This window comes from Alligator sinensis, unplaced genomic scaffold (genome assembly GCF_000455745.1).
Source record: "Alligator sinensis unplaced genomic scaffold, ASM45574v1 scaffold569_1, whole genome shotgun sequence".
Taxonomy (NCBI): Eukaryota; Metazoa; Chordata; order Crocodylia; family Alligatoridae; genus Alligator; species Alligator sinensis.
The window spans coordinates 440,934-457,355 of record NW_005841914.1 but is presented as its reverse complement, the minus strand read 5'-3'; the positions used below and the strand labels follow the sequence as shown (position 1 = coordinate 457,355).

Genomic DNA, 16,422 nt, shown 5'->3' with positions numbered 1-16,422 from the left:
CAGGCTTGGTCCCAGGCTAAGCAGCTGGAGAGGGTCCAAGTAGCCAGTCCTGACAAGGGGGAGCAGCTGCACCTCCTAGAGAAGGGCAGGGCAGCTGCTGGCACTCCCCCCAGATTTGGCCTGCATGTTTCAAGGCCCTATAGGAAGCCATTCCCTGCAGCTATGAGGACAGCTTTGCCTGCGGGCATGTGGGAACCAAACCCCGCCTTAGCCGGAACCAGGTGCCAGGTGCTACCTCTGAAGGTCCCAGAGAACAAGGTGCTCACCCTCTGTGAGTGCAGCTGGATGGAGGGGTCACTTGGGCAGGGAAAGGCACTGCCTTACCTGCACGTTCCCTTCGCCCACCACGATCTCTGCTGTGTAGGCATACTGCACCAGCTGCTCCAGGGCCTGGGGGTCAATGTCGTGCAGAGTCACGTGGGTCTGGCGGCTTTCACTCATCTCATCTACAATGACATGCAAGAAGCTGATGAAGCCTGGCTGAGACAGTCTCAGCATGGAGCAAGCCAGTCATTCCTAGCAGAGATCATGATGGCAGCAGCTTCCCCAGCTGGTTTATAGCCCCCACTGGGTACTGAATCCTGGAGGTCTTTTCCCTTACCTGTACACAGGTACCCCACCACTCCTGACTTCCTTACGGCATCTCCCTCTTGCCTTTCAACAGGACTGAGCCTGTCAACAGACTCCTCCAAACGCATCCATGATCAGACTTGACTTTGCCCTTGCCTGTTTCTGTGCTATCAATTTAAATTTAGGTAAGCCCACGTGAGGTCTCCCAAGGTGGCTCATGAACCTCATGTCACCTCGCTCTCATTCAAGCTACTGCTCAGTCTCTGTAGCATAAATGAGAGAGGACTGGAGCCCATGAGCCCTCGGAGACACCTTCTGAAGGGCTCTCAAGCCTCTTTATACACATTTTCAGATGCTGGCTGGGGTGGGATGTTGTCTGTGGCCCCACCAGGGAAAGATGGGTCTGGACATGGAGAAGGCAGGAACACGAGGAGGGAAACGGCAAAGACTCATGGGCTGGAAAGGGAAGAGGGAATTTAAAGCGAGGCCGGGGGACATGAGAGTCTGTGCACGAGGTTGATACTTGCTTGTAAACATGGCGTGGAAGTAGGGGCTGCAGGATGCCAGCACAACCTTGTGGGCCTTGATCTCCTTGGTGCCCACATGCAGCACGATGTCGCAGAGCAGGCCCCGCTGCCGCATGCGGTTCATGCACACGAAGGCGTCGTGGTAGTGCCGCTTGGAGTTGTGGGAGATGCTGTGGCCATCCCGGTTGAGAAGCTGCATGCCGCCCTCCATGGCTGTGAGTCAACGGCGTGCTCCCCGTTCTCCGCTGGGTCTCTTCTGCGTCACTGTGGAGGAAAGCCAGGGCAATTAGCCATGCAGGAACCAAGGAGGCTCCGCCGACAGCCGGGACCCGGGGACATGTAGACCATCCCTGCCCGAGCCTACCAGAGAAGAGCTCCCCTCCAATAGACTCCATGGGGGGACTCTTCTCTGTCCCCAGATGAGACAAGTGGAGTGCCCAGCACCATAATGAGCAGAGACACCACAGGGCATCTTCATCCTGGGCTCGGTGCTTGCTAACACCCCACTCCAGTGCATTTATAAATGGATCAATGTGCTAGTCGCATCTCAATATAAGCCTTGTAGCTTGCTCTGAAAGTCACAATCCCAATAAGCCTAGCAGTGCACACCTCCAAGCAACAGTAACTTTGGCAGAGTTCAAATAAGTGGCACAGGAGAGCAAACAGCAAATCCTCTGTTCCACTAGAAAAGAGCAAATCTAAGCTGCGTATCCCACATTCGCATACCCAGGGTTGGGGTTATATGTCATGAAATAGTCACAGGACCCAAGTAACTGGGATTTTGTTCCTGACCCTGCCTCTGGCTTGCTGCAAATCACTCCATGGCTCTGTGCCTCAGTTTTCCTCCCTGCTATATATGTTTAGACAATTAACTTTTTGGGGCAGGGACTACCTCTCTCTGGTCCATAGAGCATCTAGCGCTCCACAGAGCCCTGGAGGCAACACTGATGGAAACAAGTCATCACCAGCCAACCAAAGAATTTGCCCCTGTCTTCACCTGATACTCAAAGGCTTTTGGCTCTTCTTAAAAACATGGAACACAAGAGGAGCCAGCTGCAGGTTATAATGTCCTCCTGCTCATTTAGCACTCTCATCTCTTCTGTAGCAGGGTCAGAGACATCCCAACTCTCTGTCTGGGAAAGGCACCTATACGCCCTTAATGTTCTTCACTGTCTGAACAGTCCCAGACTCCAGGGGCTGGTCCTGGAGCTGGGTTTGTTCAATGTCTTCATCAATGACCTGGAAGATGGGGTGGATTGCACCCTCAGCAAGCGTGCAGATGACACCAGGCTGGGGGGAGTAGTGGATATGCTGAAGGGTAGGGCTAAGATTCAGAGACACCTTGACAAATTGTAGGATTGAACTAAAAGAAATCTCATGAAGTTAAATAAGGAGAAGTGCAAAGTCCTGCACCTAGGACAGAACAATCCCATGCACTGGTGCAAGCTGGGGACCACCTGGCTAAGCAGCAGCTCTGCAGAAAAGGACCTGAATGTTAGAGGGGGCAATAAGCTGAATATGAGCCTGCAGTGTGCCTTTGTTGCAAAGAAGGCTAACGGCATCCTGGGCTGCATTAGTAGGAGCGTTGCCAGCAGATCAAGGGAAGTGATTCTTACCATCTATTTGGGACTGGTGAGGCCACATCTGGAGTACTGCATCCAGTTTTGGGCACCCCACTATAGAAAGGACGTGGACAAATTGAAGCCAGTCCAGAGGAGGGCAATGAGAATGGTGAGAGGGCTGGGGCTCATGACTTGTGAGGAGAGGCTGAGGGAACTGGGCTTATTTAGTCTACAGAAGAGGAGACTGAGAGGGGGTTGACTAGCAGCTTTCAGCTCCTTGAAGGGGGTTAGAAAGAGGATGGAGCCGGACTGTTCTCAGTGGTGGCAGATGACAGAACAAGGAGCAATGGGCTCAAGTTGCAGCAAGGGACGTTTAGGTTAGAGATTAGGAAATATTTTCTCATGAGGAGGGTAGTAAAGCACTGGAACAGGTTACCCAGACAGGTGATGGAGTCTCCATCCTTAGCAGTTTTTAAGACCCAACTAGACAAAGCCTTGGCTGGGATGATCTAGTTGGAGCTGGTCCTGCTTTGAGCAGGGGGTTGGACTAGATGTGACCTCCTGAGGTCCCTTCAACCCTCATTGTCTATGATTCGAACGACTTGGCTCCGGCGACAGCAGTAGCCTTGTCATCCCTGCTTACTTGGGGCACACAGCAGGGGTGCTGCTCCTGTCTTCATGGGGTGCTTTGTGTCTGTGGTGCATGAGAGGGGCTGGAGTTAGACCATTTCTAGGATTCTTTCACTCCCTGGTGCCTTTCAACACTGGGGACTGAACCTGATGGCCCAGGAGGCCCCTTCCCATCCTATGAAATCTCTAAAGATCCTCCGCACCCCTCCCAAGCCTTATCCAATGCCATGCAGCCTGGGGGTGAGCAGAGCTCCTCTGCCTCCCTGGGGACCAGCCTTGGCCTCAGTCAAGCTTTAAGCCACTGGAGCTTTAAGCCAGTCCAGCTTTTTAGACTTGGACCGACTCAAGGCACCCCTTGGGAAATGCCAGCTCTTCATTTTCACCCTTTTTTGTGATAACAGAAAAATAATAGAGCAGCTTTTCTGTTGTGAAGAACTCTGAGGGAAAGCAGCTATGGATTTCCACTTGAAATCTCTGTTTCTGCTGTGAATCCTGCTTGCAAACCTAACTGTGCTAATAGTGCATGGCACCCCAAGCACCCTTGAAAGGCTCTCCGGGTACTCCAGGGTGCTGTGGCACCCTGATTGAGAATCACTGCTTTTGGGTATGCCTTATAGCAAACAGTTTTGGAGTTGTTTTGCAAGGCAGGCTGGGGAGGGAGGAGAAGACAGGGCTAGAATATCATGCAAACCTCCCTTTGCGCGCACACAGAACGGGACTGATGCAATCACTCTGGAGAGCCAAATCCCATCTGCAAGGGGTCAGAGAAGCACGGCTGTACCCTGGAAACTCAATAGGAGGTATTCTCTCTCCCTGAAAGAAGGGCAGGGGGGGGCACCTGGCCGCTTGGAGGGATGCACAGGGGAGGAAAAGCATTTGTTCCTGCAAGGATACTTCCTCCTCCTATTGCCAGGCTGCTTAGCCCGCGTCGGAGCTGCCTGCTGTGTTGTGAAAGGCGTCTGACAGGCTGCTAGAGCTTTGCTGCACCCAAAGAAAAGGGAAAAGAGAGAGAGAGACAGACACTACAATGAGCTGGGAGAGGAGGGGCTGTGGAGGAAGGAAAAAGGCAGCTTTTAAGAATCAGGCAGCGTGTTCCTCTGGATTTGCCGGCCCCCGCACTCCTGCCACGAGAGAATCCCCTCCGCCTCGCCGTTCTGCACGACACCTACCCGCCGCCGACCGCGAGGCCTCTAAAAATAGCAAGCCTTCGTGCAGGGCTGCTCAGCCAGGAACACATCCATTTGTTGCTGTTTAAACAGCAGAGCAGGATGTACCGGGGATGGGGGTGGGACAGGTGCCCGGAGGCGAGACCTGCCGTGCCCCGCAGGACTTGGAGCAGCTGAGGCAAGAGGGGCTGCAGGGGAAACCAGGGAAAGCTGGCAGACAGAGGGCAAGAGCAAAACCCGGCCACGATTTCCAGGGGTGACGGGGGTAATCCGATGTGCCCTCCAAAGGGGAACACCTCTGATGAGCTCGGTGGCCCTCTCCTGCTCTAACTCCTGGGTGCTGATTGCATTGTACACACCAGGCCCGCGACTCAATGTGTGTACAGCGCAGGGCTGCGGGGCGCCTCTCTGAAGGCGAGGGATAATTATTAGCATCTCAGACGGGGCTCCAGGCTTGTTACCAAAGGCAGCCTTATTGCCTCGCCTGGGCTTTCCCAGAATTGCTTTCTTCTCTCATCAGGTGCGATCAGCTCAGAACGAGCCCCCGGTCTCCCGGCCTGCTCCCTCTCCCTGGAGGGATGTGCCTGCTCAAGCTGCTCTACCTCCCCAGTATGCCACCAGGCACGCTTTCCCCCAGAACTGGTTTAGGTTTGCTCCAGTTGTAGCTGGAAGGGCTTGCAGCCTCCCCTTCCCCATCCTCACCAGCACAGACAGGGGGAAAGAAGGGGGCACCAAGGGAGTAGGCAAGGAGATGCCTGGGTTTTAAGGAAGAGCTCTGCAGCCTTAGCAAAGCCACGGGGTGTAACATGTCCGCTCAGCTCCAACTTATGGACAGAGGTGGAGAGACTGTGGACAGACAGCCTCCCTTGTGCCAATATATCGGCTTTGCAGATGAAGTGGGTTTGCAAATGCTGTGAAACTGAGGGGGGCAGGAGTGGGGTCGGGGTCGGTGGGAGCCAGTGGAAAGCATGGACAAAGGGTGCTAGGCGATGCCAGGTGCTCCTTGTGCTCCTTCATGGGGGATGGGGTGGGGACTGCTGCACTAGGAGCGTGGATGCCCCATCTGCACAGGCTTCAGGGGCTTTGGGAGAGGCCTTGCAGGCAGCACCGTGCCTCCGCAGGCACACAGCAGCCCCCTCCTTCCTGCAGGTACAGGAGCAGCTGGCCACCAACAGGCCCCAGAAAGGAGAACACACCTGGTTCCTGCAGCAGCCCCTGCAAATGGGACCTCCTGGACTGCTAAAGAGAAGCACTTCTCAGGTTAGCGTATGCCGGAGCTGCTCTTCCGAGCGCTCATTTCTGGGGGTCCTCCACTGCCAGGTTCCCTGCAACCCAGGGCATCGCTTCTTTCCTTTCAGGACACAACCTCTGCTGCACGTTCCCTGGACCTGGATATGCTACTACGACATCCCTACTGCTTAGTGAGCACTCCAGGTATCACCAGCACCAGCCACCACCCAAATGTCATAAGATTTGCTTTAAAAATCTCTTTATACCTGCTTAAAAGTTAGGAGATGTATCTTTTAATAGACTTTGGCTCTTTTTTATCAAACCACAAGTGCCTGAGGGACACACTCAAGCCACACGCACATGCTTCCCTGACTCCTGTCTCACAGGAACATGAGACAAGATTCTCACAACATAACATGACTCCAGGACCTGGGGCTTTAAAAAATAACATGACAGCTATCAAAAGGCTCATCATGAGATCACGAGAGATGACAAGAAGGGGATGGATTCCCTGATCTTCTTCATACCTAGTTTGTGGGTGCTGTGTGAGCATTGCCTTTGGCTGCTCTCTAACTAGCTGCATGGCAGGCCAGGCTATTTACAGAGCTGTGGCACGGGACAACATGCACGCTCCTCTCCCGAGATATACAACCTTTGTAATCCCGAGATATACAACCTTTGTAATCCCAAGATATACAACCTTTGTAATCCCATTTGGAAAAAAGAAAACACAATCAGGGGGCAACTGGTTGGGTGCTTCTCCTGATGGCTCCTGCGCAACTTCACCTCCCAGTTTAAGCTTCTAACCCTTCCAGTAGCCAGGAGAAGATGAAGGGATGCAGGGCTGTCTGTCCCACTCTGCAAACAGATTGAGCACCACTTCCTCTCAGTGGGGAATGGAACGGCTGTTATAATTAAACAATAAATGATAACGCTGCTAAGGGACACTCGCTGTCTGGGAGGGCTGAGCACACGCTTCCTACCCGCCACTGCCACTCTGACCCCAGGCTGCAGCTCAGAATTAGATCATCTCCCAGGACAGCTGTGCCACCCCGTGCAGTCTGGGCACTCCATTAGCGACGGAGAACAAATCAAATCACCCACTCCCCGGTCACCCTGCTGAAAGGTCACCTTCCTCAACAGCTGCGGAGCAGAGGCTGCCATAAGGAGTGCTAATTGGAGCCACTGCTAGCTGCCTTGCAAGAGAACCATAAAGGCTGAACTCCCCTCCTTGGGCTCAAATCCCGACTTCTAGTGGTGGCCCTACTGCCTGGTAACTCTGGCCCATTGTCCCACAGCTCCGACCCACAGTGATGCCCGTGTGTTTTCAGCACCTGGGGGCTCCCCTGCATATGCTGCTTGTGCTGTGGGTATAAAGGGGGCTCCTAGTACTCTCAGGAAGTAAGAAAGGCTGCCCCTCTGGAAATGGGCATCTATGCACCCTGTTGAGATACCATGAATGGGGAGCAGCAGTGGGACCTTGAGAGACAGGCAGGCAGTGCCCTGAGCAGTGAGGGGGAAAACTAGCCTGTTTGTTTGACGTGCAGGAGCCTGGCTCCATGTGCCCCGTCAGACAGAACGTATTCAGTGGCCAACCTGTATTAACTGCTTCGGTTATGACAAAGGAAGAAGAAAACGCTTGTTAGGCTCCCATGCGACAGAGTGTGGCCGTGCATACAGGCTCCACTAATGAATGCAAATGATCCTGGCCCAAAGGGAGGTCTGTTCTCCTGCACAAAAAGCATATTTTGGAGGGAGTGAATGGAAACACTCTGAGCAGCAATTGGGGCACAGCGTGTTCCCCAGGATGAGGCTCGGAGCCTGCCCTTCCCCTGGACGGGCCTGGGAGCACAGAGAGCTCTTGGCACTGCTGGAGATCACGTGCCTACCTCACCCGCGAGGAGCCTCTGGTGTACTGGAGCACTCAGCCCGGAGGCATCCACAGCAGCAGGCAGGGTGCTGGGGGCGTGAGTCTCGGCTGGGGTGCAGGACACGTCCCCTTCTGGTCAGATACTCTCCGTCAGTGCTTGCTCACGTACCCGGGAAGCGTGACCCTCCAGCTGGGCTACAGACGGAGGTGGACAAGTTGGCAAGTGGAGCTGCATCTTTACTGCCTGGAGTGAGGGCTTGTCTGCATTCCCACCCCATCAGTGGCATGCCTATCCTTCTGCGGAGTTTTTAAAGCAGTGCTATCACCCAGCAAGGGGGCTGCTTCAAAGAGCATCCCTGTGTCCCATCCACAGGGTGGGGAGCAGAAAACAGGTTAAGAGAAGTCACCCAGGGGCCTGATACACTGCACCCACGGGCAGCACAGGCCCCACATCCTGTGTAGTTTTGCAGCTCTGCCTCACAAGGGAGAAAGTTATACAAGCCTGAGAACCACGCATCAAAATGCACGGCCTCCTCACTAGCCTCTCCAGGCTCTAAGCCAGCTGCTGCAGCCATAGGTGAAACCCTGAGGCCCTTCCTGCGCCAGTGAAGAAGTAACAGGGAGCCTGTGCTGGGGACGTGTGGGGCCTGGTCACAGAGCAGAGGAGCACCTATTCCACCCTAAAGCCAGCAGGTGCCCAGGGCATTGCTATGGTGCATCTTCCCATGCTGGGGGAAGGAGCATCTTTCTGAGTCCTCTGTGTGGCTACCAGTATCGCCCCTTTCAGTATTGCCATGGGGTATTTGCTTCAGTATTGTCTTACCCCATTGATACCATTCCAATATTGCCCCTTCCATCCCCTCCCAGACCATCTCACACACACATAGCTGATGGGTTTTACCTCCCTGGAATTGCTTGGAGACCCTGGAGCCCGCAAGCCGCCCAGCCAGGAGCAAGGCAAGGCTAGCAGGACTAAACAGGCATTGCAGCGGGTAGGGCATTCTCACTCGCACACCGCTCAGAGCCGGGACGACAGGCGCAGCTGCAAAGCAGCTGTGTGTGCCGTCCTGCTTCTCTAGAGGCAGGCAACAAAGCACCGGCTCCCAAGGCCTGAGAGAAGAAGGAGCTGCTCCCTCACCTTCCCCAGCAGGCCCCATGTATGGGGCATGAGAAGAGGGAGTGGTAGACTCCAAAAAAGGGATGTCAGCACATTAGGGCTGTGCCTGGGGAGGCCAGTGACCCTGCCCCTTCCATCACCAAGACCATCCTATGAAGAGGCTGGGTTTTCCTTCTGTGCCCCTCTCTTTGGCAGCACAGGGCTCCCAAAAGGGTCTTACAGTTTGGGGCTGGAACATGAATATACCTTAGTCTGGAAACTCTTTGGGGCAGAGACCATATCCTCGAGTGCACTTGTGAACCCACTAGTGCAATGGGGGCCCTGTGCTGTACTCTAAAAGCAGAGTGATGAAGACACGGGCTTTTCCCTGCCACGACACGCTTTGTGTATTGAATGCTCCCAGTGGGCAGACAAACTCTCTTCCACTTCTTTTTTAATGCTCCGTCTCTGAGGATGATCTTTCTGCAAATTCAATAAGAGGCAACCTCGCCCACTTACAGTATTTCATTAAGAAATGCCACATAGGTACCAATTATTAAATCTCACTCACGGATTTGGGAAGGGGGTGTACTGTTCCAGGGAAAACCCAATTTAAAACATCCTTGTTATTCTGGGGTGGGGAGGGAAGTGCACACACAGGTTTCTCTCTGTGAAGGGAAGGGAATAGGGCTTAAAGACACAGAGGCCTCCAGCCCCGGGAGCACGCTGAGACACAAATAGCTCAGCTGACATGGTCACAATAGACTCAATGGGGCTGTGGCAGAGCAGAGCCAGGGATACAGCACATACAGCAAGGCAACAAGCGGGCCACTCTGGGTTCCTCCCGATTCCCCTCTTCATTTTCCAACAGCAGTGTCCTCAGGGGGCCCTACCCCACTGAACACAGGAGTCCATGGATGGAGCATCTGACCAGCACTTTAAGAGACCCCTTACTGGACACCTCCCCTCCTGCAGCCTGTATCTGAAAAAGAACGATTAAGAATCTAGAGATGCAGCAAGAGGCATTTCTGACCGGTCCAGCAATGAGCATCCCTAGGATGCATCCCCAGAAGGCCCAGATTGCAATGCAAATCAGTGAAGCCAATAAACCTTTTGCTCTCTTCTCCCCACTGACCTGACCTGCATTCCAGGGAAGGGAACGAGGACTGGGGGACGGAGCAGCTCAGCGCCTCGCTGCCCATCACAGAGGCAGAGCGCTTGCCTGGCAGTTATGAAAAACTACGTGCTGATATTCGGACGGGGCTGAAGAACCTCACCAGGGGCCTGGCAGGCAGGACTCTTTTTCTCTGGAGTAACAGAGCCCTGCTTTTCCCCTTCCTACAGGCTGTGCCGCCCTCTGACAGAAACCCCATGCAGGAAAAGCCCATTGATTTCCTCTGCTCAGCACAGCCGGCAGTGAGGCGGCGCAGCAAAGAGCAGTGGGGGGGGAGATCAAGCGAGCCTTGTACAGCAGTGCTTGCAGAGCCGCGCCAGCCCTGGCCAGCAGATGCCGCGAGGCCGGCACCACTCGTTATGGACCGCTTCGCATGCATTAGGAAGGGGAGTATGAATCTTGGCTGTTGGGTGCAACACAGCAGTCCCTTCCCCCCGCAGCCGATTCCCCCTCTCAGCTGCAGGGAGGGGTGGCGGACGCTAAATGTCAACAGCCTCCGAGACAGCCAGGGCCCAAAGATGAATGCGCACGCTGCTAAAGCTGCTTACTGCTGATCACAGAGCCCAGCCCACGCGGGTCTCCTGCAGCACGACCCAGTGAGTTACAACCCACTGTGAGCCACGTGCCCAGGCATCCACTTCCACCCTGCCCAGATCCACATTGCAAACGCCTCTTGGTACCTCTGCATGGGTTCCTGGAGCAGCCCACAAACTAGTGGGACCCCCCCCAATTCTTGCACCCCGCACCCCCAATTCTTTGGCCCTGTTCTCGTCCCAGGAGCCCAATCAGGCCTGCCAATCAAGGGCATCAATCCACCCTCCAATCCTGCCCAGAGGCAGTGTGGGGCACGGCACATATGGCTGAGATCGTAGCAGCGAGATTCCCTGGCTTCCCGCTCTCCCTGTGGGCTTTTATGAATTAGGCATAACTGACACGCACCGAATCCTCCTGTCTAGACAGCCTCAAAGAAGTGACAGGCTGCCAGGGAGTCTGGGGAGCCTTGGTGGGAACGGGCAGAGGAAAGCACACAACTCCCAGATCCAAAGGGCAGAGGGTTTCTAGCAGGGAAGTGCGGGCAGCCCACTCCAAAGGCAGCTGCTTGGGAGCAGTCAAGTCTACAGGGCAGTTTGGGAAGGACTGTGGCAATGGGAGACAGAAGTGATATACTGATGAAAGATCCCAAGTGTTCTGGGGCAGTCCCAAATTTCGGGGCTGTTTCCAGGGGTCTCAGAGAGCCTCTGCAATAGGATGTGGGCTCCAAATCTGGGACCTGCTTGCTCTTGCCCACTCCTGACATTCCCACGGCATCAGGCGGCATCCTGCCAGGATGACTGAGGAGCACAGCTTATTATCCCAGGCCCTGGGTCACTGCTTCCGGAGGGAGCCGTGACCTCAGTCTCAGCAAATGCAGCACGAGGCTGCCAGGCACTGTGGGAACATGGCCATCCCGTTGTAGGTTCAGGAGGTAATTGAGGGAGCTACCCCGCTCACTAGAAGCCATACAGCCACATTCACATGGCTGTGTTTGGAAGGCAGCTCAGTGGATGTGAAAGTGTGGTGCAGACTATTTCCAGTCCTGGAGATGGGCAGAGTACCTGTGATTATGGCCTGGATTTTCCTAGGGAGATGGATGGAGCATGGATTTTCCCTGCCCACAAGCTGGTCTCTTTAAGACAGGTCTCCCAGCCCTGTGCAGAAGAGTGGGACCCATGTGCCTGTCCCTAGTGAAGTAGCTGCTGCAGTGGAGCAGCCAGCTTAGGAAAGTGTCCCCTTCTCCTTCAAGGTGTGGGCCCAGTGTAGCAAGCCCCTCGTCCCAGCAGTAGGGCAGACCATTACCCTTTTGAGAGATGCTTTGCCTCTGCTCAAGGCGCAGTGCCAGCCCCTCTGAAGGAGATGTAGGTCACTCTGTCCCTCCCCAGGAATCCTCCCCATGCGCAGGCAGGCAGCCCATCGCCACGACTGCCATGCAGGTCCGATGTTCCTGTGCGTCAAGGCCTGTGCCAGCATCTGACCATGTGCAGACAGGACTGTGCGGAGGGTCCTCACCACCCAGTGCTGCTGGCACAGTTCATCCCAGCTGCCAGGCCCCCTCTGCTGCCTTGCTGGGTCCCTGCACCTGCTGCAACACTGAGGGCTTCACAGAGGATAAGCAGTCAAAGGTCTGCTGGGCTGGCATGGCTAAGACACCCCTCCATGAAATAAAGCTGTGTGGGCTAGTGCACAGAGCACAAGGCTGGGGTGCAAGAGGCCTGGCCTGCAGGCCTGCTCTGCCACTGGTGTGCTGGGTGCCCTTGGGGGAGTTCCTCCATCTTCCCAGCCTTGGTTTCACCCCCTTTATCATAACTAAACAGGGTGGAATTGGGGTCCGGACCCTGCCTCCCTTTGCCACATGCTTTGAGCTTCTAGTGCTGAGCTGGGTGAGGGGGGGACCCCTACTAAACCACGAACCTCGTGGGCTCAGAGACTCATGCAAGGTTGTGCCTCCACCCACTCAGTTGTAAGCTCAGGGTCACATCCATATCAGAAGCTGTCTCGCAGAGGTGCCAAGAGTGCTGGGAGCTGAGGTTGTTTAGCCCAAAATGTTTCCCAACCCACCAACCCCTGAAAAGCACAGAGAACGGAGCAGAGCCCTCCCAAGCCTGGAGTCCCGAGTGTCAATGCCCTCACCACACAGACAAGCTACGGGACAGGCCAGGGAGCACATAAATGCAAAAGACCCCTTCTAGCTATCCCAGCTCGGATGCACAGGAGGGGACGGGGTCACAGACATGGTGCTGGGAATCCTCAAACCTAACCTTGCTCCCCTGCATGGAGGCCGATGTGCCAGTGCCTGTACTACTGACTGGATCATCACAGGCAGCACCTCAGGGGCCAGAGGGCCTGCCCCTCTCTTCCCTGCTGTTCATGAACTGGACTGAAGGATTCCTGTAGCAAACTGCAGGCTCATGCTCACCTCAGCATGCACCCCAGAGCTGAGGCTCACACTGTCCTCAGCTGCCTCCCAGGTGCAAGAGGGAGATATCAGCAATACAGCAACCCCAAATGCCCCCATTGCAGGGGTACTGCCCAAACCTTTTTCTTTTAATTAAAATATATTTTTAGAGAGAGAGAGTTATATACATCCTCTATCATAAGCTTTCTATCACACATCTTAAAACCTCATTAAGAAACCCATACTTCCCATTACAATAGGGGCAATACTCTGAACAGCTCAGGAGCTAAAGAAAACCAAACAGCAGCAGTGGCTGGAGGGGAGGTCACAAAGTTAGTAACTGAGCTAGGAACAGGCCTTGCATCTTCCAGTTCCCAGTCCAATGCCCTGGCCACTAGCCTAGAGGTGTAATCTTGCTGGCTGTGTTGACTAATGCAATAAACTCCAAGGTATTTATGTAGGGGTGCACTGAGCTGTCCACTGCCTGGATTATAGGAAAGTTCCCTTTTTCCTTAAACCGATGCATAGAAATTACATGGCTCTTCCTCATGGTCGAAGCACAGCACAAGCATTGACCAGATGCACCTCTCAGATCTTCTGGGCTAAAAACACAACCAGCTCGATTCAAACTCCAGCAAATCCCAGACCTTACAGGTGGACAAGCCCACTGTCCCACTTTAAGCCCGTATGAATGATCTGAATGAACGCTTTGCCTCAGAAAAGTGAAGGGACACTTAAGCCTGGTGCGTAAACAACTGTGCCTCATCTGTTTTGATAGGAGTCATATCCTGGATTAATCAGGATTGCATTAAGCTGGTTATCTGTTTCTAGCCCTAAGCACAGGGAAACGTGAGCTTCGCATTCCCAGAGGGGAAACTGAGGCAGGGCCCAGGGGTACTGCCTTATAATGGCTGGGTCAGACCTCAAACTCAGGTGCTCCTGGCTCTGGGCCCCATGCTTTTCAGGCTCTTACACAGAGATTTAGGAGCAAGAAGCACAAAATTCAGTGTGTTCCTTAGGAGCACCCCACAGTCCAGGATAAGAACGTGTGTTCAGGGCTTTGCTAAGGTAGGGATTATACAGGGCTCCTCACCTGAGGTGCGGTGAAATTGAAAACACAGAGATCATTTACCTGGGAAACTGTGACAGAACCATCTATCACGGAAATCTTCCACAGGTCATGGATCGTTTACCAGGCAGAATATCTCACGCTCGCCCGGGCAGGGCAGGAATATCCAGGAACATTTCTCCGCCAAAAACAATATCAGCTGCTCCAGCAGCACAGAGGACACTAGAAAGCCCCGTGCCCTCTCTGCAAACCCCATCCCCTGTCCCCTACACTTAGGGATGGTTAAAAGATGCTAGGCTGAGAGTCCTGGGGAACCTCAGGTCCAGTTCACTGCATAATGATTTATAACCTGGGGAAAGTGGGTGCTGGACACCACCCATGGCACAATAGTGGCAAGCTCCTTGGAGGCCGGGGCAGGATGGGGACAGCAAAAGAAGGGGCAATATACTTCTCTGTGATGTTGTCTTACCAGCATTTCCCAACCCCAGCTATCTAAAGGGCTCTCCATGGCCCAATCATTTCTTCGCATCTCTGGGAAAGCCAAAAAGCACACTAGTGCCCATGGTGTGGCTGGGTTTTGCAGTACATCCACTTATTCCACGCAGACAAGACCTGCCAGCAAGCTTCTCTCTCCCCCTCCTTCTGAACAATACCAGAACACTGCACTGGGCTAAAGAGCAGCTGGGAGCCGGATTGCCACCTTGGAGCCATCCACCACAGTCAATGTGACAGCCCCTACTGCTGCCTGCAGGGCTGTCAGCAACCTCAACAAGAGGCAGGCACATGGAGACAGAACCACGAGGAACATGTGATGTTGTGCCCTCAGGTTTGATATGCTCTGAAGGACCAGCAAGGGCAGCGGGTGCCAAGCACAAGGCACCTCGGCTCAGAAAGCCCCATCACCGGTCCATGGAATTGGACAGTAGGGGATGACAACCAGAGCCTCCCAGTCATGCAAATAGATAGGCTCTGGGTCCATCAAGTGTGCAGATAAGGTGCCTTGAACTGTGTCTGAACACCGATGAGAACCCCAGGCAGAAATTAGTCGGCAGCTGTTGTGTCCTCAAGCAGCTTAGTCTGCTGCACTCTGCACTTGAAGCCTACTCTGAAGCCCACTGAAGGCAACTGTCCTCTGGACCAGGCCTCTCTGGGAGTTTCCCAGTCAGTCAGCGGGCTGCTACGTTCAGAGAAGTCTAGACTCAAGGTCTCCAGCCAACCACCCCTGCCAGCACTTCACCTGATTTGAACCAGATGCCATTTGCTTTCACTTGGTGTCATGGTTCAACCCACAATTGGGAGATACCCCAACATCACCAGGAGAGGGAAAACCAGGCAGCCCAAAGGGATCTCAAGACTGCCGTACGCTATTTCATACGCACACATAGACCAGGAGAGAGACATGCTGGACCCTGCCTGCTTCAACCCGCAGGGCAAGCAGGAGACACCCACTATTCCCATTTTGGGCATCCTGCCCCCACTGCTGGGTGGTTCTGGCCATCCCCACTAAAGCTGGGGCACATTCACCTCCTCTGCACGTCAACATGGAAAGCAGGCTATAGACCATGTAGGAGCAGCATGGACATGTCAGGCATTTCCCCTGCTAGAGGACTGGAAAGCAGGCTACAGACCACACACAGGAGCAGCATGGACACGTTAAGCATTTCCCTTGCTAGAGGACTGGAAAGCAGGCTACAGACCATATAGGAGCAGCCTGGATGTGTCAGGCATCTCCCTGGCTAGAGGGTGAAACCCTGTCCACATCATCAACAGCCTCCATTGTATATCCAGGCTGGTAAGGGACCAAAGGGACCTGTGAAATCCAAGTATGGGTGGACCACACCACAAATGTCATCTTCCCCCACAACAACAGCTCACGGCCCAAGAAGGCTCTTGGTAGAAGGGGCTGAGCCCATAAACCGTGGTTGGAACTCACCTACGGCTGGGTTGGCCTGGAGGCCTCAAGGAAATGGACCCAGGATGCCTGTTCCAGTTTTAGCCAGCCATTAAGGGGACTGGTCAGCTTTGCAAGTGGTTAGGTACCACTGGGTACATCCAGTAGCTCGGATAAGGAGCCCTGTATAACGTCTACCTTAGTAAGGCAGCCTGCCAGCGACCAGTGCACATCCCTTTCCTCAAGAGCACCGCTGGATCGTACCTATGGCTGACTGCTCTTCAGAGGCAATCAGGACCAACCAGGCGGCCGCCTCCTTGCAACTGGATCCTCTGCAACCATCATGGTCTCTTCACCTTCAACAGAGCTCCAGCAAGGTGGGGACACAACAAGCCCCGCTGGTGCAGCCGATCAAACCGGGAAGATCCCTCCCAAGACCACATCTGGCCTTGCTACACAGCAGGGTGGGTCAGTGGTGGGTTTAGTCCTGTAGTCAGATTCCATCTCTCGGGTTTTAGTGGTCACACGGCAAGAATCTCTAGATGTTGAAGCCCCCAAATCCCACAAAGTTTCTGCTGAGGATAATTTTTTTTTTAAAGAAGAGTTACACAGAGAGGAAGGAGGATGGGGGAAAAAAAAAAAGCATACTCAGCACAGAAATGCCGACAGCCGTAAGGAGAGCAGCTGAGAGGGGCCGAGTCGGGA

General features: G+C 54.2%; 1 protein-coding gene and 1 long non-coding RNA gene across 2 annotated transcripts in view; one reads left to right on the top strand and one right to left on the bottom strand.

The window, feature by feature from the left end:
• Window positions 1-16,422, bottom strand: part of KLHL17 (kelch like family member 17) — a 32,877-nt gene that overhangs the window by 15,506 nt on the left and 949 nt on the right. The window contains exons 2-3 of the mRNA XM_006018801.2: window positions 1,098-1,361; window positions 325-446 (exon numbers count right to left, since the gene is read on the bottom strand). Coding sequence (XP_006018863.1) covers window positions 325-446; window positions 1,098-1,308 — 333 coding nt within the window. The 5' untranslated portion in view covers window positions 1,309-1,361. The remainder of the gene's footprint in view (window positions 1-324; window positions 447-1,097; window positions 1,362-16,422) is intronic.
• LOC112549477 lies at window positions 3,990-5,959 on the top strand. Its single transcript, XR_003092900.1, has 3 exons — window positions 3,990-4,089; window positions 5,605-5,715; window positions 5,814-5,959. It is a non-coding gene; the product is annotated as an uncharacterized LOC112549477 (long non-coding RNA).